Source organism: Mesoplodon densirostris, chromosome 20 (genome assembly GCF_025265405.1).
Source record: "Mesoplodon densirostris isolate mMesDen1 chromosome 20, mMesDen1 primary haplotype, whole genome shotgun sequence".
NCBI classification, from domain to species: domain Eukaryota; kingdom Metazoa; phylum Chordata; class Mammalia; order Artiodactyla; family Ziphiidae; genus Mesoplodon; species Mesoplodon densirostris.
This window is the reverse complement of record NC_082680.1, coordinates 32,189,090-32,209,898: the sequence shown is the minus strand read 5'-3', so window position 1 is coordinate 32,209,898 and position 20,809 is coordinate 32,189,090. Positions and strand designations below refer to the sequence as shown.

Here is a 20,809-nt window from a genome sequence, read left to right as displayed (position 1 = left end):
CCTATAGGGGCTGAAACCGTCCCAAGGATTAAGGTCATGGACCCCATAACACTTCTCACTCATTCATTAAAATGTCTTCATTCACTTCTGAAGTAACCGTTCAGAGGAACGGGCCCTGCTTTCAGGGTGGGAGGCGACCCTGGTCCATGGTTTGTCCACGTGAACCACGGAGACTGGGTGTCCCCAGAGGTAGCACCTCACTTTTGGATGTAACTTGCCGTGGGACATCTCTTGACCCCTTCCGTCCGAGTCTGCCTGCTGTGTGAGGTCCTCTGGTCCTGCCAGCTTTCCAGAACCCCAGGCTGATCCTGAGGTAGAAGTGACAGTATGTGGCCTGTGACGCCTTGTCCCCCTCTGTTGTGTGCCAGACGGGATTCACCCCCCTCCACATCGCAGCTCATTACGAGAACCTCAACGTGGCCCAGCTGCTCCTCAACCGGGGAGCCAGTGTCAACTTCACGCCCCAGGTGAGGCGCTTTGGTGAGGCCGCCCATGCGTGCAGGGACTGGGCGTCTAGAACCCCGTGCCCCCCTCTCGTGGCACCAAGGGACATCCCCGCACTGCAGACGTGCCTGCGGGTGAAGCAGCCCTGGATGGGTTTCTGAGAAATTGCAGCCTGTGTTGTTTTGTTTTTTTTTGTGCGGTACGCAGGCCTCTCACTGTTGCGGCCTCTCCCGTGGCGGAGCACAGGCTCCGGACGCGCAGGCTCAGCGGCCATGGCTCACGGGCCCAGCCGCTCCGCAGCATGTGGGATCCTCCCAGACCAGGGCACGAACCCGCGTCCCCTGCATCAGCAGGCCGACCCTCCACCACTGCGCCACCAGGGAAGCCCGCAGCCTGTGTTTTTGATTCTGGGGGACCTGGGCTCAGCCAGCTTGCTGTGATGAACCAAGAGGCTGGCGTGTCCTTAGAGGCTTTGAAATCTTTCTTAGGCGAGAAGAGTCCTAACAGTGGGCTCAGAGTGGCCGCTTGCCTTGGGCTGGGGCAGGGCCACAGGGGAGCAGGGCGCAGCACATCTGCCCCCCAGGACGCACGCCCTGACCAGTCCCTTCCTCCCTTCCAGAACGGCATCACGCCGCTGCACATCGCTTCCCGCAGGGGGAACGTGATCATGGTGCGGCTTCTGCTGGACCGCGGGGCCCAGATAGAAACAAGGACCAAGGTGGGTGCCAGCAAGCTGCCCGGCAAGGCCAGGGGAGCGAGTGCTGCCTGCCAGGGCCCCACCCAGGTAGTGGGCTCCCCGTGATCAGCTAGGGAAGGGCGTCCAGCCTCTAGAAGAGCCCACAGGGGCAGCTGGAGACCAGACTGCTCCATCGAGCCGGTCCTTAAGGAAGCCTTCTCGTGCCTCTCCGGCTGGAATGATGCTACAGGTACCCTCTCTCCAGCGACCTCTGATGGGTGCCTCTGGGGCTTTCTCTTTTTGACTGTCTTTTAAAGGATGAATTGACACCTCTCCACTGTGCAGCTCGGAATGGGCACCTGCGAATCTCAGAGATCCTGCTGGACCACGGGGCGCCCATCCAAGCCAAAACCAAGGTGCGAGCTTCCTTTCTCCGAGGAGCATCTCTTAGGCAGGGCTCCAGGTCAGGCCGACCCGGGTCGAATCCCATTTCCGAGAAACAGAGATGCTAATTCTACTAACTCAGCCAGTGTGTGTGACGTTGACCCCAATGTCTGTCACACAGGAGGCACTCAGCTCTAATTACATCTAGATCAAGGTTGGCACCCTTTCTCTCTAAAGGGCCAGATAGTAAATATTTTTAGGCTTTGCAGGCCCTGGTCAATGTCACAACAATTCAAGTCTACCACTGTAGTGGGGAAGCAGCCGTGGATAATGTGCAAACTAGCAGCCCTGTTCTAATAAAACTTTATTGCCAAGCACAGGCAGCAGGCTGGAGTTGTCCCATGGGCTGTCATTTGTCTGTACAGCTCTAGATGAGGCCTCATCTCTTTTACCCTGGCTCCAGAAAAGACAGGAACTAAGCCCTCGGGGAGTCTTCAGAGCCTGGGCCGGACTGGATGATGTTGAAAAGAAAACAAAACGGTTCTTCTCAAGGTCCTTTCGGAGCCAGAGCAAAAGCCCGGCCCTCAGTTCTAATATGAGGTCTTGAGTCTTACTGGGGCTGAAGTTGTCAGACTACCTGGTCTACACCGCCTCCAGACCCACTGCCTCGTTCTTGGGGTGAATTTAGAAGGTGGTCAGAGCAGAGCAAGGCAGAGACCAGACCCACCCATGGTCACTCCCGAGGTTTTCTGTGAGCAGCTCCCTGTCGTAAGATTTTACACCATAAAAGCAATTTATTCCCTGACCAAGCATCATGTGAGTGTTCAGTGGAGCTCTCTGAAATCTGGGTCATGTTCACGGCCCAGGCTGTCGTGTGTGTGTGTGTGTGTGTGTGGTGTGTGTACATTTCCCCTTTTTATAAGGACAGCAGTCATATTGGATTAAGGTCTACACCAGTGACCTCATCTTAACTAACTACATCTGCAGTGATCCTATTTCCAAATGAGGCCACATCACGAGGTCCTGGGCTTTAGGACTTCAGCATGTGAATTTTGAGGGACACAGTTCAATTCAAACACTAACAATAGCCATCATGCAGCTTGATTGTGTTTCTCCCTCGCTGAAAATCCTTCTTTCAGTTGTCTCTTGCTAAAACCTAACGTCCCAGTTTCCTCGCTCAGGGGCTTTCATGATGCAGCTCCTGCCTGACCCTGGAGTCCAGCTCTATGCCCGTGGCCTCCCGCGTGTTTACCTGCATGGAGCTCCCTGGGTCCCGGGGCGGCTGCCTCTGTGGCACTGCACACGCCATTCCCTTCTCGGAGATGCTCTTCCTGTGTCGTCTTCCTGGCGAGGTCCTAGCTCAGGGATCACCTCCCTGGGAAGCCTTCTCTCCCCACGTCCCCCCGACCCCATCATGACTCCACACTCCCCTGCTCCTCTGTGCTTTATCACGCCTTCCTGATGTCACCACACGGAGTGGCAACAATGTATCTCTTTCCCCATCTTTAACCTACTAGTCTGCCAGCTTCCTTGGCCTGGAATTTTGTCTGTTCTGTTTCCCCAGAGCCTATCCCATACCTGGTGCACTTTAATCACTTAATATTTGCTGAATTAATGTCTGAATGAATGAGTGAGTTAGTCTTCTCTGTCTTTAATTGTTTGAAATAAGTTGCTATTTAAGAAACAGTAAAATAGATAGCTAGTGGGAAGCAGTCGCATAGCACAGGGAGATCAGCTCGGTGCTTTGTGACCACCTAGAGGGGTGGGATAGGGAGGGTGGGAGGGAGGGAGACGCAAGAGGGAAGAGATATGGGAACATATGTATATGTATAACTGATTCACTTTGTTATAAAGCAGAAGGTAACACACCATTGTAAAGCAATTATATTCCAATAACGATGTAAAAAAAAAAGAAAGAAAGAAACAGTGAGGATCCTTAACAGCTTTTTAAAGTGATGTGCACTTGTCAGGGACAAAGAACGGAGGGTTTTAGATCCAAATTCCATTTTAGCATCATTCATTCGTTCAAGACCACACTGATTGAGGACCACTGTGTGTGTTACATGCGTGCGTGGGGTGTGTAAGAGATGCTAGGCACAGTCACTGATCTTAAGAAGCTTCTAAGGAAGGAGAGAAGATACATACACCTGAAAAGTTAATTATGAAAACAATTCGGCAAGTATATAAGTACCGTCTGAGTGAGGGGTACAGATGAGGAAAGCCCACAGGAATGAAAGGTGGCCAGGGGAGGCTTCGTGGAAGAGGTGGGCCTGGCTAGAGCTGGCCTGGAGGATTTGGCGGGGTGAGAAGAAGGAGGTTTACAATCAGAGACCAGCAGGAACGCGGAGGCCGGAATGAACCAGGCTCACCTGGGAGCCACGTGGAAGCCCTGTGTAGGGAGGAGGTGGGAAGTGAGGTTGGAATCGTTGCCTGCCTTGAATTTCCGTGTTCATTTCCTTTGCAACTGGTTGTTTTCCCTCTTCACTAGAATGGCTTGTCCCCAATCCACATGGCGGCTCAGGGAGACCACCTTGACTGCGTCCGACTCCTGTTGCAATACAATGCAGAGATAGACGACATCACGCTGGACCACCTGACCCCGCTCCACGTGGCCGCCCACTGCGGCCACCACAGGGTGGCCAAAGTCCTTTTGGATAAAGGGGCCAAACCAAACTCCAGAGCCCTGGTGAGTGGGAGGCTATCGGAGAAGGTGCCAGAGGGGCTAGGGCCAGAGCTGCATGGCTGAGCCCCCGGGGGAGGTACCCACTGGTGCCTGGAGCCGCCCTGGAGATTCAGGGCGGGGACAGTGTCGGGGGGGGGCGAGGCGCTGAGGCCCGCAGGGCATGGCAGCGCACAGGCGGATGTGACCTTACTCCCTGCCGCATCCCACACATGATGACCGAGCCCCCGTAACAGGCTGAGGTCCGGGTGGGTTTGGGCCCAGGACACCTGACTCACAAGCAGTGTGTGCGGTAGGTCTGCGGGATGTCATTCCCGTCCATGCCCAGAGCTGAGGGTTGGTGATTTCTAGCGACTGCCTGGCTTTTTGATCTGCTTTGGGGGCGAGTGAAATGGGCTCAGCTAAGCATCCTTCCTCTGCAGAGGGGCCCACGGTGGTCATGGTGCTTGAGCAGAGGTGAGTTCAGGCCTAAAGCAGATTCCCTTCTGGGACTGTGGTTCTTTTCGCTTTCCCCAGGCCAGGGGCTCCCGGGGAAGTTGCTGGCAGGGCCAGAGCGCTGCACGGAGCCGCCCACACCCGCCATCTCCCCACTGCCCATTCCCAGAGGAGGAGAATTTAGAAGGCGGGACAGCCTCCAGGCCGCAAGGATGGCTCATTCATTCATTGATTCATTCATTTGTTCAGAAAGCTTTCCCCGAGCAGTCCCCACTTGCCAGGCACTGTCTGGGGTAGTCGGGGTTTCTCAACCTCAGCACTGCTGACATTTGGGGCCCGATATTCTTTGTTGTGGGGAGACTGACCCGTGAATAGATGTTTAGCAGCATCCCTGGCCTCCGCCCACTAGGCGCTAATAGCATTCCTCCTCTCATTGTGATAATCAAAAACGTCTCTAGACACTGCCAAGTGTCCCCAGGGCGGGGGGTGGGTGGTGAGTCAAAATCCCCTCCCCTCACGTTGAGAACCACTGCCCTAGGGGTTAAAGCACTGAAAAAAACAAGCAGACAGGCAAAACCCAGCGAACAAACAGAAATCCCTGCCCTGGTGGAGTTTATACCCTAGCGTATCATGTTCGAGCGGGGCTGAGGTACAGAAATCCATTTGACTAGAAACGCACGGCGGTTTCAGGGAACGTGCTGTGCTTCACAGCAGTTCTCTTTATTGTAAATTTCCCCTTAAGGAAACTTTACACTGCAGGGTCTTTCAGTGCATCCAAAAATATGACTAAATTTGGAAAAAGGGTTTACAGACAACATATCCAGGACCTCGCCGGGTGCATAGTGAGAGCCACCCGCCTCTTCCGTGATTCACAGTGATTGACGTTTAGGCTGGGCAGGGGCTGCCTTTTCATCAGGAGGGTGGTCTGGGTGTTCCTTGGGCTTGAGTGTGAGCCCCCGCTTGCCTGTCTCCCTTTGTGTGGGGCTGCAGAATGGCTTTACCCCCTTACACATCGCCTGCAAGAAGAACCACATCCGCGTCATGGAGTTGCTGCTGAAGACGGGGGCCTCCATCGATGCTGTTACTGAGGTAGGAGAAACTCCGCAGGCGAGTGGACGGTCTCCACGGGCCTTCTTCCAATAGCCATCTTGAGAGTTGTTCTTTGTGGCTGCGTGTGTGTGTGTGTGTGTGTGCTAGTCTAGAACTCTCAGAGGGATACATCAGGGGTCGCTAAGACCGGGAGCTGGTGTCAGATCTCAGGGAGCTGTCCAAGGTCAGATGCAAAATGTTTTGAGTTGTACATGTGGGTGGAATCACCCTGCGGTGTTTTTTTTTCCCCCTCCGGCCATTTTCCTGGAAGCAGACCCATTTCATAGAACTCCCTTTCCTTGGAAGACTGTTCTGGAGCCCCTAGAGGCAGGAAAGCTTAAGATCCATCTGGCTGTGTGTCTGGAGGAGCGGGAAAGGCTCCCCCGTCTCACTCCTGTCTGGTCTGTTCCAGTCCGGCCTGACACCTCTCCACGTGGCCTCCTTCATGGGGCATCTGCCCATCGTGAAGAGCCTGCTGCAGCGGGAAGCATCGCCCAACGTCTCCAATGTGGTGAGTCCGTGGGGAGCGCAAGCCCTTCCTGTGGACGGAGGGCTCAGAGGTGAGCGTCTGCCAGAGATCCCAAGCTCTCCTCTCGAGGACAGAGGTAGAATTCTCAGAATAGCAGGCGCTTCGGACTTGGGGGAGGACGACTGTATGTACTGACGCTTTCCCAGTTAAACGTGTCACCCCTCTGTAAGTCTCGGGGGTTTTATTTTGGACGATCATTTGGGAACTTCTGTGAGTGTTATCTGGGAATACATGTATGTTTTTAAACATTCCTTAGCTCTGGGGTTTACCTTTAAGTGTATCTTACACACACACACACACACACACACACACACACACCAGGCATCAGCAGACTAAAGCCTGAAGTTGTTTGCTGGGGCAACTCCACCTCTTGGATGAATGCCCGCCAAGCTACTCCAGGCTGGCACTGCGGAGCTCTGTGTGTGCCCTTTTGGAAACCCAGCAGGTGTTAACACTTCCATAATTTTGTTATTTTACAGAAAGTGGAGACCCCGCTACACATGGCAGCCAGAGCAGGACACACGGAAGTGGCCAAATATTTGCTCCAGAACAAAGCCAAAGTCAATGCCAAGGCCAAGGTGAGTTCTGGAGATGGGAGGGATCCCGACGGAAGCAATTCAGGCGCAGGAGGAGCAGTCCTCCCTGATCAGAGACCAGGCTGCAGGGCTCGTGGCTCCGAGGTTCCTTGTCACACCTGCTTGGCTGCAGCACATGCTCCGGTTCTGCTTTGCAAGGGTTCTGAGAAGCCCAGAGATGTGTTGGCATCAACAAAAGGCCAAGAAACAGTATTGGCGGGGGGGGGGCGCTGAAAGGTTGCGTGGTGGTTACAGTCACAGTATCAGAAGAGAAGCAACTTTTTTTTTTTTTTTTTTTTTTTTTTTCTTTTTGCGGTATGCGGGCCTCTCACTGTTGTGGCCTCTCCCGTTGCGGAGCACAGGCTCCGGACGCGCAGGCCCAGCGGCCATGGCTCACGGGCCCAGCCGCTCCGCGGCATATGGGATCCTCCCAGACCGGGGCACGAACCCGTATCCCCTGCATCGGCAGGCGGACTCTTAACCACTGCGCCACCAGGGAGGCCCGAGAAGCAACTTTTTGAAGAAAGGGTTGCCGGTGAAAATCAAGATGCCCCCGCGATGTAAAAGGCATCTCTGAGGGACTGAGCGAGCAAAGAGTAAGAAGAGCTGCGGAGTTTGCAATCTGGCTTTGGCCAGGATCAGGCTTTCCTACCGCACAGACCACAGAGCCTCTGTTTAGTGTCAGGACTGTGGTTTGGGTTTGAGCCACATGAGGGAGGCGCCCAGCTGGGCCCAGTAACACAGAGACCCTGCCCACTGACCACTTTAGCTTCTGCAGGAAACTGGAAGGGGCGGGGCGGGGGGGGCGGGAGCTGGGATGAAAAGTCATCTTTCCCCAGGTCTGACCCTCCCATAGTCCCTGGCCTAGAGAAAACCAGGGTAGCCTTCAGACAGAAAGACAAGTGGACGCTTAGACAGGCCTCGGGAGACAGTATAGTTCTCCTCGTTTGATTGCCCTTCGCTTTAGTGTGCTTTGCAGATAATGTGTTTGTTAGAATTTGAAGTTTTGTGGCAACCCCGCGTTGTCAGGTGGATAGCATTTTTCTAGCAGTAAAGTATTTTTTAATTAAGGTAAGTGTGTTTTTTAGACATAATCCTATTGCACACTTGATGGAGTGTAATAGTGTGTAAGTAACTTTTATATGCACGGGGAAACCAAAAAAATTCATGTGACTCGCTTTACTGTGTTACCCAATTTATTGCGGTGGTCTGGAACTGAGCCCACAATGTCCCCGAGGTCTGCCCGTAAGAGCAACCACAATGTATAGTTTGTGCCAGACGTGGTGTGAAACATCTTATACGCGCTGTCTGCTTGATCTTAACCATAGCCCTATGAGGTCAATACCATTATTCCCATTTTACAGATGGGAAGGCTGAGCCTTTGGGCAATTAAGTAGGAATAACAACTAACTTAAAAGGTTGTTATAAGGATTAAATAATATAGAACATATTGATTCCCATAACTCAGAGATTTGAATCTCAGCTCTTCCTCTTACTAGCTGTGTGGCCTTGAGAAAGTCACTTAACCTCTCTGGGCCTCACCTGCCTTCTTTATAAAATGAAGAGTTGGGTTAGGTAACCTTAGCATTCCCTGTTCTTTGTTTTTGCTTTGGGTTCCAGGATGACCAGACCCCACTTCACTGTGCAGCTCGCATTGGCCACACAAACATGGTGAAGCTCCTGCTAGAAAATGACGCCAACCCCAACCTGGCCACCACTGCCGGGCACACTCCCCTGCACATAGCGGCCCGAGAGGGCCACGTGGAAACAGCCCTGGCCCTTCTGGAAAAGGAAGCATCTCAGGCGTGCATGACCAAGGTACAGCATTCCTCCTCCCGTTCTCCAGAGCGGCAGGCTGGTCCCAGCTGGGCCTGGGGCAGGGGAGGGTGTTGCCACCTGGTCCTCTGTATTGCCTTGACTGTGCTGAGGGCTGCTGGGAGGAATGGACCCACAGGACTGGCCGCCACCTGTGAGCCGGATGTGTCCCGTCCTTCCCCAGGAAGGTGAACTGTAGTTTCTCATCCAGCCACCAGCCTTCGTCTGTTTATCATGGAATGGCTCAGGATCTGCTCTGGCCAGACCAGACAGGCTCTGGGATGCGAGAAGCCTGGTGGCCCAGGCCCTGTCCTCAACTAGCTGGCTGTCAAATAACAGCACCAGTGGTTTTGACTCCGTCACGAGAGGGGCAGGTGGCAGCCCCCTGGGCTCTGGGCGTCTCAGCGGGATCACACCTTCTGTGCCCTTTATTCTACTGGCCTCTCCATGCCAGTCGGGGTGGGATGCCTCCTTTGCCGCGGGCCCTTTCTCCAGGGAGGATGGCAGGCCTCCCCACGGTTCCGACGGCCTGTGTTTCTCCTCAGAAAGGATTTACCCCTCTCCACGTGGCGGCCAAGTACGGGAAGGTGCGCGTGGCACAGCTGCTGCTGGAGCATGACGCGCACCCAGACGCCGCCGGGAAGGTGAGCTTGACCTTCCCTCCCGCCAGGGTGGAGCCGGGGCAGAGGGGCAGCTGCACCCGGGTGGTCATCTCTGCCCGAGCCGACTGCGTCCCCCTTGCGAATGGGCAGCCGTCCAGGAAGAATGGCCTCTGGGGAGACAGATCTTTCTGACAGAGGCCTTGCCCTCCTAGAAAGACCCGGCGGCCCCTCTGAGCGAGGGTGCTGCACTGCTCCATCAGCCCCTAGGACCCCCAGGAATGGAGGTGACCCCCAGGAGTGAGGAGGTGACCCCCCCAGGACTGAGGAGGTGGTGAACCCCCAGGACTGAGGCGGTGACCCCAGGAATGAGGCGGTGACCCCAAGACTGAGGAGGTGACCCCCCCCAGGAATGAGGAGGTGGCCCAGGTCCAGCTGCTTATGTTCTTTAGTGACTTCAGCTCAAGACTGGCTCTGAAATGGTGTCAAGCAGATTTCCTGTGTAACAGAAGTGATATGGATCCCCACGTGGTGCTGCCTGGGGCCACAGGCATGGCCAGTGGGACGTCCCCTGAGTGAAGGCTGTCCCCTGTCCATCTCCCCGCAGAATGGCCTGACGCCCCTGCATGTCGCCGTGCACCACAACCACCTGGACATTGTCAAGCTGCTGCTGCCCCGGGGCAGCTCCCCACACAGCCTGGCCTGGGTAAGCCTCCTGGTCCCCACCCCGTCCTCACCCTGTCCCCACGCCAGGACAGCAGGCGACCGCCACCCCTCAGGGAGGGCTGTGCAGAAGCAGCCCGATTACCTGCAGTGCGATGGCTGCTGACTGGGGACCGGAACGGGCTGGGAAGTGGGGAACACTTCTCAGCCACAGGTCACCTTGCAGATGTGGAGCTCGTTTTACACAACTAATGTGTACCCCAAACTGGTGTCAGAGGTCAGCATGTACAGCGTGTTCGTGGATTCCGGGACCAGGGCCACACTTGGAGAATATTCAGGGCTGGGGGTGAACTCACCAGAACCCTGGAAAAAGGAACCTGTCTTGAGTGCGAAGAGTCTCCCTCAAATCTGTTTCTCTCTGGAGTTCCGGCTCTGAGATGGTGCCGTTGCTGTACATATGTTACACGTTGAGGTGTGGCCAGCGTGCACCCTCACACCAGCCCCTGAGATGCTCAGAGCCATGGGTGCATCGCCCCTGAGGGACCCGGAGTGTAGGGAGTGGATGGGGCTTATGTACGAGTGGACTGAGAGGGCGCTGTACAAGGTACAGGGATAAAGCTGGACGCGAGGATCATTTTGGGGGGCCAGGCCGTCCCCTGTGGGGTGAGAAGGTGTGCAGGGTCTGTGAGGGGAGGGGGGCCAGGGGGCTGGTGGCCATGCAGATGAGGGGCGAGGAGAGGGGGCAGGGCTTGGGTGCAAAGGACGTCGCAGCCCCTGAGCTCACCACAGTGCTCAGCCCTGTGGCAGGAGGGAGCCGTGGGTGGGTCAGAGTGTGATTTCAGCCGACACCTGCTGACTTCCTTGGGGACGCAGGGAAAGTCAGGGCCGGGCTTCAGTTTGCCTTCCCCTCTCAGAATGGATGCTCATCTGAATTTTACAGCCTCACTTTCCTGCAGACACAGCATCTCCCAGGCACCCCTTCTCCTTGGGCTCTGGTCCCACACTGTTGTAGCAGAGCCCACATCACTGTGTAGACAGCGTGCAGCCCTGCTGGGACATGACTTACTCCTGCTTCTAAAAATAAAACGCTGGACTCCCCTCCTCCTCGCACCGCTCCTTATATAAAAGAAATCAGAGCCAGGCTCATGGTATTTAAAGGGAGCTTTATCCAAGCACAAACCCTGCACAGATGGGTTTTGTTTCCATGGCAAAAAATAGTTTCCAAAGCAGTCTGGCGATTTTGTAGAATTTCACATGCGAGTCTCTCTGCACCCAAACCAAACCCACCCCTTTCTAATTTTGATGCTAATGTTGTTTTAATGTTTAGGCAGATCTCCCTCTAGTGTGCACATTCCTTTGGACAGCTCATTTCCTTGGGAAAGAGGAGCCTTTGACTGGCTCACACCGTTCCTGAATCTTTCCCCACCCCCACCCCCGACTCTCCTGCCTTCCTGCCCCTCGTCCTTGTCACCTACAGAAGGTGATTCATTCCCTGTAGTCCCAGCTTGGAGAAAGCTCACAGGGGTTGGTCCCTGATCTGAGACTGATGGTTGTTCTTGTATCTTGGTTTTAACTGGGGGTCACCTGGCAGCCTGACCTGGACGGGATGCCGTTCTTCCAGTGCAGACATCCTCCATTGCCCAAGTGGCCTGGACTTCTGATAATACTAACGTGAATAAGTCCTCAAGTTCCTGTCCTTTGTTCAGTAAAAGAGGTCCTAATAATCCTTGCTTCCATGCAGGGAATGGAAGGCAGGCTGCAGTCAGGCACCCTAGGTGAGCAGCGGCCTCACCCCATTTCATCCTGACTTGGGAGCTTGTTACGAATGCAGAATCTGGGGCCCCCCAGTCAGAATCTGCACTTTACCAGGATCCCAAGTGATTTCACACACATTCAAGTTTGAGAAGCACGGCTCCAGCTAAAAGACCTGGGCTCTGGAGTCGGAAGATTCTCTGATACTCAGAGAGAAGGATCTCCATCTGGGGCTGACTCCAAATCTCAGGCCTGATCCACTGAGCCACACCTCTTTTCTTTGCTCCCTTTTGATACAGTACAAAACTCATTTTGTTTAATTAATTTTATTACAGTCAAAATGCCAATCTTGTCAGGGGAACACAACCTACGAAGAATTTAATGTTTTCTCATAACATAATCAAATTTAAAAGGAGGAACAGTAGGATGAATCATCTTACATAATTACTCGGAGAGGATGATTTTTATTATTCAATTTAATTCCTTGGGTAAATGACAGCTTTCCTTTCCCCAGAATCTACTTTGCAGACAGATGGATCTCACCCTGTCCCCCAGTGCTTTAAACTGGGATTTTACTGTATTGGTCAGCCCCTTTTTTTCTGTTTCTTTTCCCTGATCAGTGGATCCTGGCAGAATCAGAAATGTTGGTTTCCACAATAAGGCAGTGGCTGGCAAAGGAGATTCAGTTCTGTGGGATGGCCAGGAGGATGCTGGCCGTGGCAGGAGACCATATGCCTTCTGCCATCTGCTCTGGGACTGGGTGGGCGTGTGCTTGGAAACTCCTGGGTCCTGCTCAGGGGTCCTCAGGCCTGGCATCCCCCTTAGCCCTGAATGCTTTGTGGCCGACAACATCAGCCTTACCCAGACGCTTGTTGGAAATGCAGAGTCCAGGGCCTCCCTATACCATCTGAGTCAGAATCTGCATTTTACGGAGATTCCAAGTGGAATCTTGCTCCAGTTGAAAGAACCTGGAATCTGGAGTCACAAGACCAGACTCGGGTTCTCTGTTGTTTCACTTACTATGTGACACTAGAAAAGGCATTTAGCCTGTCCGAGAACTGGCTTCTTTATCCACAAAGCAGGGTAGTAATAAAAATGCCTGTCTTACTTGCTGTACGTGGGTTGCAGTGAAGCTTAAAAAGGATAATGTAGGTGGAAGTGGTTTCCAACAGTGATGATCAAAGTAGGCTGCCTGCAGTGGGGTACGGAGTTTGCTCCCACGCACTGCTTCCTTCATTGAGAAAGTCTTCCTCCCAAGACAAAGGGGAAAGGAAAGCCAGCTGAATAGAGAGTACACAGTGATGTAGCTGATTTACTGTGGGACCAATCTCCTCATCTCATAACGGACTTCACAGATTTGTGAACCAGGGCACTGCAAAACCATACAAAGGTTTATTAATTTTATATCTCAATTTTGGAAAGCACCTTCACATATATTATCATATTTGATCCATTCACCAACTTTAAGAACAAGGTAGATGTTACTATCCTCTTACAATGGCTTAAAAAATACAAAAGGAAGTCTAGTTGACGATCTTGCCCCTAGTCACATGGCCGGTTAAAGTGGACCAAGGACTGACTCCACACCCCCAGGTCCCTTGCTGGGGACATGTACTCTTAACGCCACCTGCCTGAAGCCACCAGGCCCAGGGGGAGCTCTTGGCCCAACATCACGAGGAGAGAAGGTCTCTGTTCCTTTTCATCTATGAACTGTCTTTGGGGGGCATGTTTCTTACTGCAGGAAAGAGGGCATGGAAGCCTTTCATTTACTTGTGTGCCTAGCTTGCTGGGTGTTCTATAGGCCTGCCTGGTTGAATCCTAGCATCTGTTGGGGACACAGCACCTTGTGCGCAGAAGATAGATGGAGAGAATGGGCAGGGCATTTGCTGGCTCTGGGAGCCTCTCCAAACCAAGTGGACTCAGTTGGTTGGTTTGTTTACTGAAGTGGCCCTCCCGGGTGACACCAGCCCTGAACCAGGCCTCCTGGCCCCTCCTCAGAGGATCTAAAACATAAGGCATGCGCTAAGCTTGTCAACTCAGCACTCCTGTAACCAGGCTCTGGTGGCCCCTTCTCTTTCAGAACGGCTACACCCCTCTGCACATCGCTGCCAAGCAGAACCAGATGGAGGTGGCCCGCAACCTGCTGCAGTACGGGGGCTCGGCGAACGCAGAGTCCGTGCAAGGCGTGACCCCCCTCCACCTGGCGGCCCAGGAGGGTCACGCGGACATGGTGGCTCTCCTGCTCTCCAAACAGGCCAACGGCAACCTGGGCAACAAGGTAAACACGCGTCTGCAGGTATCCCTATAGACTCAATCACATTGGGGGGTCAGCTGACGACACACTGCATCTCAGGATCGAGCACCTGCTGTGTGCCCGGGTTCTGAATCAGGTGATGCGCATGCACACGTGCGCGCGTGCGTGTGTGTGTGTTCTTCATTGCAGCGTGCGGGCTTCTCTCTAGTTGTGGCGCATGGGCTCAGTAGTTGCGGCTCCCGGGCTTTAGTTGCCCCGTGGCACGTGGGATCTTAGTTCCCCGACCAGGGATCAAACCCGCGTCCCCTGCACTGGAAGGCAGATTCCTAACCACTGGACCACCAGGGAAGTCCCCGCGTGTAAGTTTTATCTCAGTTTTGTAAATGAATAAACAGGTTCAGAAAGGTTGCTTATTCCAAGATTGCAGGACCCCAAGCCTACCTGATGCCAAAGCTTTGGCTGGTCCTTTCTAAAGAGGTTGACTCAAGAATCTACAAAAAGATCACTATTGAAATCCACTGCATGCTTTCCCAAATATAGGCCAGTGTCTACATTCAGGAATGTACTAAGTAAGCTGGGACTAAATATTCTTTTTCTGTGAGGAAGATATTGTTTTCAGTGCCAACCTGTCCCTTAAATGGAGTCTCAGTCCAGGGACTGTTGATGTGTGAGCAGGAAACCCTCTATATGGTGTACCTGGCACGTGGGAGGATGGGCATGGGAGCCATTTCCCGGGTGACATCCTCATGGTTTTCATCAGCTTCTCAAAAGAACACATGACCCAAGAAAGACTAAGAGTCACTTCTTCTGTTAAACAACAATTTTATTTAAATATAATTCATGTACCATAAAATTCGCTCTTTTGAACTGTACTATTCGGTGGTTTCTTTGGTATATTTGCAGAATTGGACGAACACCACCACCGTCTAACTGTACAACCTTTCTATCACCCCCAAAGGAAGCCTCAGACCCATTAGCAGCCACATCCCGTTTCCCTCAAGCTCCCATCCCCTGGCAACTAACCTACTCTCTGTCACTATGAATTTGCCCGTTCTGGACATTTCATACAAATGGAATCATACGATATGAAGAGTCCTTTCTTTAGACGATAAATGAACGTAATACAGTTTCAGAAAGGCAAGCATTTTGAGGGTAACTTAAGATTTCTTAAAAGCGTGTGGATCCATTGGCTCTATCTGGACAGCTTTGGACAGGTGACCCCCAGGAGGGAACTGTTAGGGCAGGACCATTATGTTGGACAGGACTCTTGGTTTCTCGCTGGTGCCATTTAAGTGAGCCAGGAGGAGGACGGGGATGCCCTGCCCTGAGACATCCCCACTCATCCACATCCACACTCACCAGTCAGGTTACTGTGGATCAGGCAAGGCACCCGGACGCTTGTGACCGACCCAGGACCTGTTCTTATGTGGGCAGCCCCACCTGCCTGCGCAGGGTTCAGCTGGGGAGGACCACCACTGGGCCTCCCGTCAGCCTGGGGGGAAGTGCAGACAGCAGGGGAGGGCGAGTGGAGTCTCTGGAGAGGGGGCAGGGCCTGCCCACTGGCTCCGATGACAAGGAGCTGCAGCCCTGTTTGCCCCACGGTTAGTAGGGCGTACTGAGCGGGCTCCGGGGGAGGGAAGCCCTTCCTGGCATTTTTGCCTGAATGCGCACATGTCAGTCAAGATCGCTGGAGCATCACCATCCTCATGAGAAAGCTGTGATGAAAACTCCAAGAATCTGGGGTTTTTCGTCCCAGCAGGATCCTCCACCCTGTTTACTGGCTGGGAAGTGCTGATCACAGGCTGCATTTAAATGTCACGTCGCGGTTTACAATGCATATTCGTCTGTTTTCTCAAATGAGCCTTCCTTTGCCCTTGAGATTCGTCAGTTATAATCCCGATTTTCTCGATAAGCAAACCAAGGCTTTGCAGCTCATCTCGAGTCATGGAAATAGGAAATGTTACCACTGGAAAGGATCATAAAGTTCATCTAGTTCAGAGATCAGCAAACTATGGCCTGGGGTCCAAATCCGGCCCACCACTTGTTTGTGCAAATAAAGTTTTATTGGAACCCAGTCATGCCCATTCATTTATGTGTTGGCATAGCTGCTTTCTCACTATAACTGGCGGAGCTGGGTAGTTGCAAGAGAGACACAAGCCTAAAATATTGACCATCTGGCCCTTAACAGAAACTGTTGCTGACCTCTGATTCAGTCTAAGCACCTCATATTTTAGTTAAGGATGGGGGGGATGGCCTAGAAGAGCTTGCCTAAGGTCAAACAACCGGTTGGAGCGTGCAAAGCCAAGTTCGACTCCCAAACCTCAGTGCTCTTTCAGTGTCGCCTGGAGTTCTTTCCTGGCTCCAAGCTGATGAACTGCTTTTCCTTTCCAGAGTGGACTCACTCCCCTTCATCTGGTCGCACAAGAAGGTCACGTTCCAGTGGCAGATGTGCTGATCAAACACGGTGTCACGGTGGACGCCACCACCCGGGTAAGGCCAGCAGCCGGCGCTCTGTGCACGGGGACTCCCCTCTTCCCCCTGCACCCACAGGCCTACCCACTCCGGCCTCCCTCCCTGGCCCATCTGAGGATATTTGATACCCCGAGGACGCAGTGGCCCATTCCTGTCTGCCACTTCCTAGGGGCGGCAGTGGAGTTTGAGGACCCCAGGCCAATGGGCTCCCTTTCCAGTGGGGAGTCTAAAAAGTTGGCTAGACCTTTGATCCTCTGTAGTGAAAGGAACGTGTAATCATGAATCCAAGCCCTGTCTTACATGAGCAAGGTGTCAAAATGTCAGGCTTCCCAGGATGCACTGGAAAATTCCGTCCCTTCTACTCCGGCATTTGGCTAAAAGCAGGCCAGCATTCTTTGAGCCTCTGTGTGTGCAGGGAGCTCTGGGTGTGGGGGTGGGGTGGGGGTGGGGGGTGGGGGATGACCCAGTGCCCAGCACACAGTGCAGTCTGCCTCAAGGCACGTGCAGATGACATTAGAGACAGGCAGGGACAGCCGGTGTGATAAGCGGTGCAGGGGGGGTTCTCGTGAACCCACGGGGCACAGAGGGAGGAGAGGGTGTTTCCATTTGGTGGAAGGAAGAGGCTTCCTGGAAGAAGTGGCATTTTGTTCCTTTTCACCAAAAGGCAACTGTATTAAAAGGAAGGGACAAAGTGACACCCCTGTAGCTCCAGCCCCCTCCAGCGCTCCTCAGGCACATCGGTCAGCAGTGTGACATTGAAGCCTCCCTGAGAAAAATCCAGAGACATATTTTATCCCCAACTGCCTATAGCTTCAAAAGGAACCTGCTTTACCCAAGAGTGTCCTGGATCTTTGAGGCTTCTCTTGTGGGCCTGGTTTAGTCTTTTGGGGTCCTGCCCTGAGAGATCCTATGTTGTGGGTTAGAACTTGGGGGTCCCAAAGCCACCCCATCACTCCAGGTCCAGCCTGCAGGGTCTGGGTCCAGGTCGTCTCTGGGACCGGGCTCTCCAGGGACACTTAGGAGCCCAGAGAGCCTTGGCTTGTTGGCGTTTGGAGGGAGCATTAAAATATTCAGCAGAATGGCTTTCTTGACAGTTACCTGCTCTGCAGACAAAACTCAAATGAACAAATGCCCAAAGCCACTGATTTCAAGCCATGGCCGGTTCCTATCAATTCCATTATGGTATAACTCTGTGACCTAGACAGCCTTTTGGGGAGTTTTTCAGTGGGATTTCACCTTTCTGGTGGAAATAAGTGTGCAAGGCAGGTCTTATCTGGGTCGGCAGTGATCTCTGCGCCGCTGTCTGTCTTCATCTGAGTCGGCTGCCGTCCCAGGGTCCGCTGGTGGTTCCCTCCTTCTGGGGGTGACCCCTTTTGGCTTCTGTAACACGGGCCTCTCCTGGCTTTCCTCCCTCCTCTTCGCTGCTCCCTCCCCGCCCTCTTTTCTGAGCTCCCTATAAGTACTGCCTCTGTCCGTGGGCCCCAGTTTTTTCTCTCCACACTTATCCTGGGGGACCTCTCTCACCTCCAAGACTTTCAACTCCCCTCAGGTGCCTCCTCGCCTTGCCCTCTTCCCCGGGGCTCAGTGTCAGGTTTCCAGTCACCTACTTAACCTCTCCGCTTGGGTCTCTCCTAGTCCTCTCACACTGCACTTGACTGACACTGAGCCCTGTCCCTCCCAGGCCCCTGGTATCCCACTGCCGACCTTGCAAAGGGCCTCCTCGTCCATCTTCTCTTTCGGTCACCGTTGTCGTGAGACTTTCATTCCCATCCAGCTCAGAACGGCTCGTGGTGTCCCCTGAAGCCTTGCTGGTCACCCTCTCTCCTCTCTCTTGCTTTCCAGATGGGTTACACTCCACTCCACGTGGCCAGCCATTATGGGAATATCAAGCTGGTGAAGTTCCTGCTACAGCACCAGGCAGACGTCAATGCCAAGACTAAGGTACTGGGATGCCTGAGAGCAGTGCCAGATTCAGATGCAGCCAGGGCCACTCCGGGCACACTTGGGGCTCCACCACAACTTTCAGCTTTGACGCTGGAGGAGGAAATGGGGAAAGTGCCTTTCTATGTTGCACACAGAAGACGCACACGCTCTGTGGCCGGTGGGCAGTGCTTTCTCTCGTAGCTAGCTCATCCGGCCAAACGTCTGCCTGCTTTACAGCTCGGATACAGTCCCCTGCACCAGGCAGCTCAACAAGGCCATACAGACGTCGTGACACTGCTTCTCAAAAATGGTGCTTCCCCAAACGAGGTCAGCGCGGTAAGTACCCGCCTGGTTCCTGATTTCAGAGACCTGCTCTCACGGGCGGCCCCACGCGCTATCCCTTCACCAGGGAAGCTCGGGTCATCCTCCTGTGCGTCTGGGGCCTGGACAGGCTCCCCAGGGCGTGGGCTGTTGGGATTAGTTCCTCCTTCTGGAAGACAGAAGGTTATCCTGGTAGCACTGTTTCCCCTCCCCCCTTTTTATTTTTGTTTAAATATTGTCAAAACCCTTTCTGAAATCTGTGGGAGTGAACAAAGCCAAATGTCTTGAGTGGTGTGTGATGTTTGGGGGCCTCGGGGTCTTCAGCCATGTCCGTGGTCACTGTTCAGGGTGAACTTCCTGCTCTAGATGACACGATTGTCAGCTTTACTAGGTTATCTCCGCGGCCCCTTCCAGCTCAGCAAGCGTGCAGGCCTTTGATTGTAGGTGTGGTTGCTGAAACCATAACTGTGAATGGGGCTGAATCGGAGCGGGGCACACCCTGGGACCAGAGAACTTAGAAGAAAAGAAAGCCTCAGTATCCGTTTAGTGTCACTTAGCTCTGCCTTTTAAAATCAGAGTAGAAATAGACCCCTCCCCTGTTTCTGGTGACTTGTGATTTCTGATTGGCCTGAAAAGAGTTCACTGAAGTATGTGGATTACTTTAACTATTTGAATGCTCAGTAACTGACACCCAAAGACCCGGCCTTGGGAGCCGTGGGCAGTACTACCCTGTGCCCTCCTGTTCCTACAACTGCATCTGGTGCCCTCCCTGACCCTGACCTTCCCGCTGGCTCTCCTCTGGGCCACGCTTGACTTTGGTGGTAAGATCTCCCCTGCTCCTGTTCAAGGCTCGCGCACCCAGGGCTGCAGATGCAAATACCGTGGCCTCCTCCCGCCCTGCAGCATCGCTGCGGGCGGCGGCGACACACATCTGGGCCCACGCGTGTGCAGGGGTCTTGCTCTGGGTATGAACCGTTGGGGCGTGAGCCCGGTCTGACCTCGCCCTCCCTCTGCTGTTCTCCCCAGAATGGAACCACACCTCTGGCCATAGCCAGGCGCTTGGGCTACATTTCTGTAACAGACGTGCTCAAGGTTGTCACCGATGAAACCAGTGTCGCGGTACGTCTGCTCCTCCCCTGCACCCCTACCCCAGACACACACAGCCTGGCCGCAGGGCGCCCCTTGGAGTACCCCAGGAAAGGGAGCCTAAGGGTCCTAGGATTCCCGCGGGAAGCTCGGAGCCGAAAGAATTGGAGGCGGGTGCGAGGGGCGGGGCTCCTCCTTCATCAGGCGGGTCTTTACTGCCACCTAGCGGCCGGAGGAGTAGCGGCCGCCACCAGACCGGAGCGGGCAGCCCTGGGTGGGACTGGGGGCAGGGACCAGGCGCCGGGAAGCTGGGGTTCCGTTCATCCCTCCGCGGTTCCTGCCAGACCCCAGAGACCCTCTTATCTGTCATTTTCTTCATTTGGCACAAACATCCTTTGCCATATCCTTCCTGTCTCCACACTCATAACCAGGTAACTGCTGAATGGGTGAAAGGGCCCACTGCTGTGTTTGGGTTGAGGTCTTTGCTTTTTCTCGTTTTAGTTGGTCAGCGACAAGCACCGGATGAGCTTCCCCGAGACGGTGGATGAGATCCTGGACGTCTCTGAAGATGAAGGTACAGGCTGGGATCAACACCGCGTCCGGGTCACGTCAGGCTGAAAGGGGTGCTCGGGGCTCTGAACACTCTGGGGGGGGCCCCTGCTGCCGCCCCGGGGCACCTCACAGCATGCCCACCTCTGCCGTCCTAGTCGGAGCTGGACAGTACCACGCTCTAAAGATGCTGTCCGTTATCCAAAAGACCCCTTTAATGTGGTTTTAGAAGAAGGAAGTCTACATCGCAGGGACTAAAATATAAAATCCCACAAAGTTTCACAAATACATGTGCGTCTGCCTATATCATACAAGGACTGTGATTCAACTCAGTCAACTCTCAGAGCTGTAAGGAACTGTCATAGAATTCCACTTGGTGCGTTCCTTGTGCTTTGAACAAAGCTGTTTCTTTTAAAATCTGGAAGAACTGCTTTTCATAAGCTGCTCTTCTGACCACGCGCTGGGTTGACAGTCAGTCATTATGAAATGACTATAGTTTCAACTTTTGTGGCCAAGGGTAAGTGTGGCATTTTTCCTGCCCCAGGCAAGCCTGTCTTCCCACT

General features: G+C 53.7%; 1 protein-coding gene across 3 annotated transcripts in view; it reads left to right on the top strand.

Moving 5' to 3' along the window:
• Positions 1-20,809, top strand: part of ANK1 (ankyrin 1) — a 98,002-nt gene that overhangs the window by 33,558 nt on the left and 43,635 nt on the right. For all 3 annotated transcript variants that reach the window (XM_060085844.1, XM_060085842.1, XM_060085843.1), the window contains exons 7-22: positions 369-467; positions 1,064-1,162; positions 1,438-1,536; positions 3,993-4,190; positions 5,610-5,708; positions 6,121-6,219; positions 6,717-6,815; positions 8,433-8,630; positions 9,173-9,271; positions 9,834-9,932; positions 13,722-13,919; positions 16,287-16,385; positions 18,210-18,308; positions 18,528-18,626; positions 19,638-19,730; positions 20,199-20,271. In XM_060085844.1, coding sequence (XP_059941827.1) covers positions 369-467; positions 1,064-1,162; positions 1,438-1,536; positions 3,993-4,190; positions 5,610-5,708; positions 6,121-6,219; positions 6,717-6,815; positions 8,433-8,630; positions 9,173-9,271; positions 9,834-9,932; positions 13,722-13,919; positions 16,287-16,385; positions 18,210-18,308; positions 18,528-18,626; positions 19,638-19,730; positions 20,199-20,271 — 1,849 coding nt within the window. The remainder of the gene's footprint in view (positions 1-368; positions 468-1,063; positions 1,163-1,437; positions 1,537-3,992; positions 4,191-5,609; positions 5,709-6,120; positions 6,220-6,716; positions 6,816-8,432; positions 8,631-9,172; positions 9,272-9,833; positions 9,933-13,721; positions 13,920-16,286; positions 16,386-18,209; positions 18,309-18,527; positions 18,627-19,637; positions 19,731-20,198; positions 20,272-20,809) is intronic.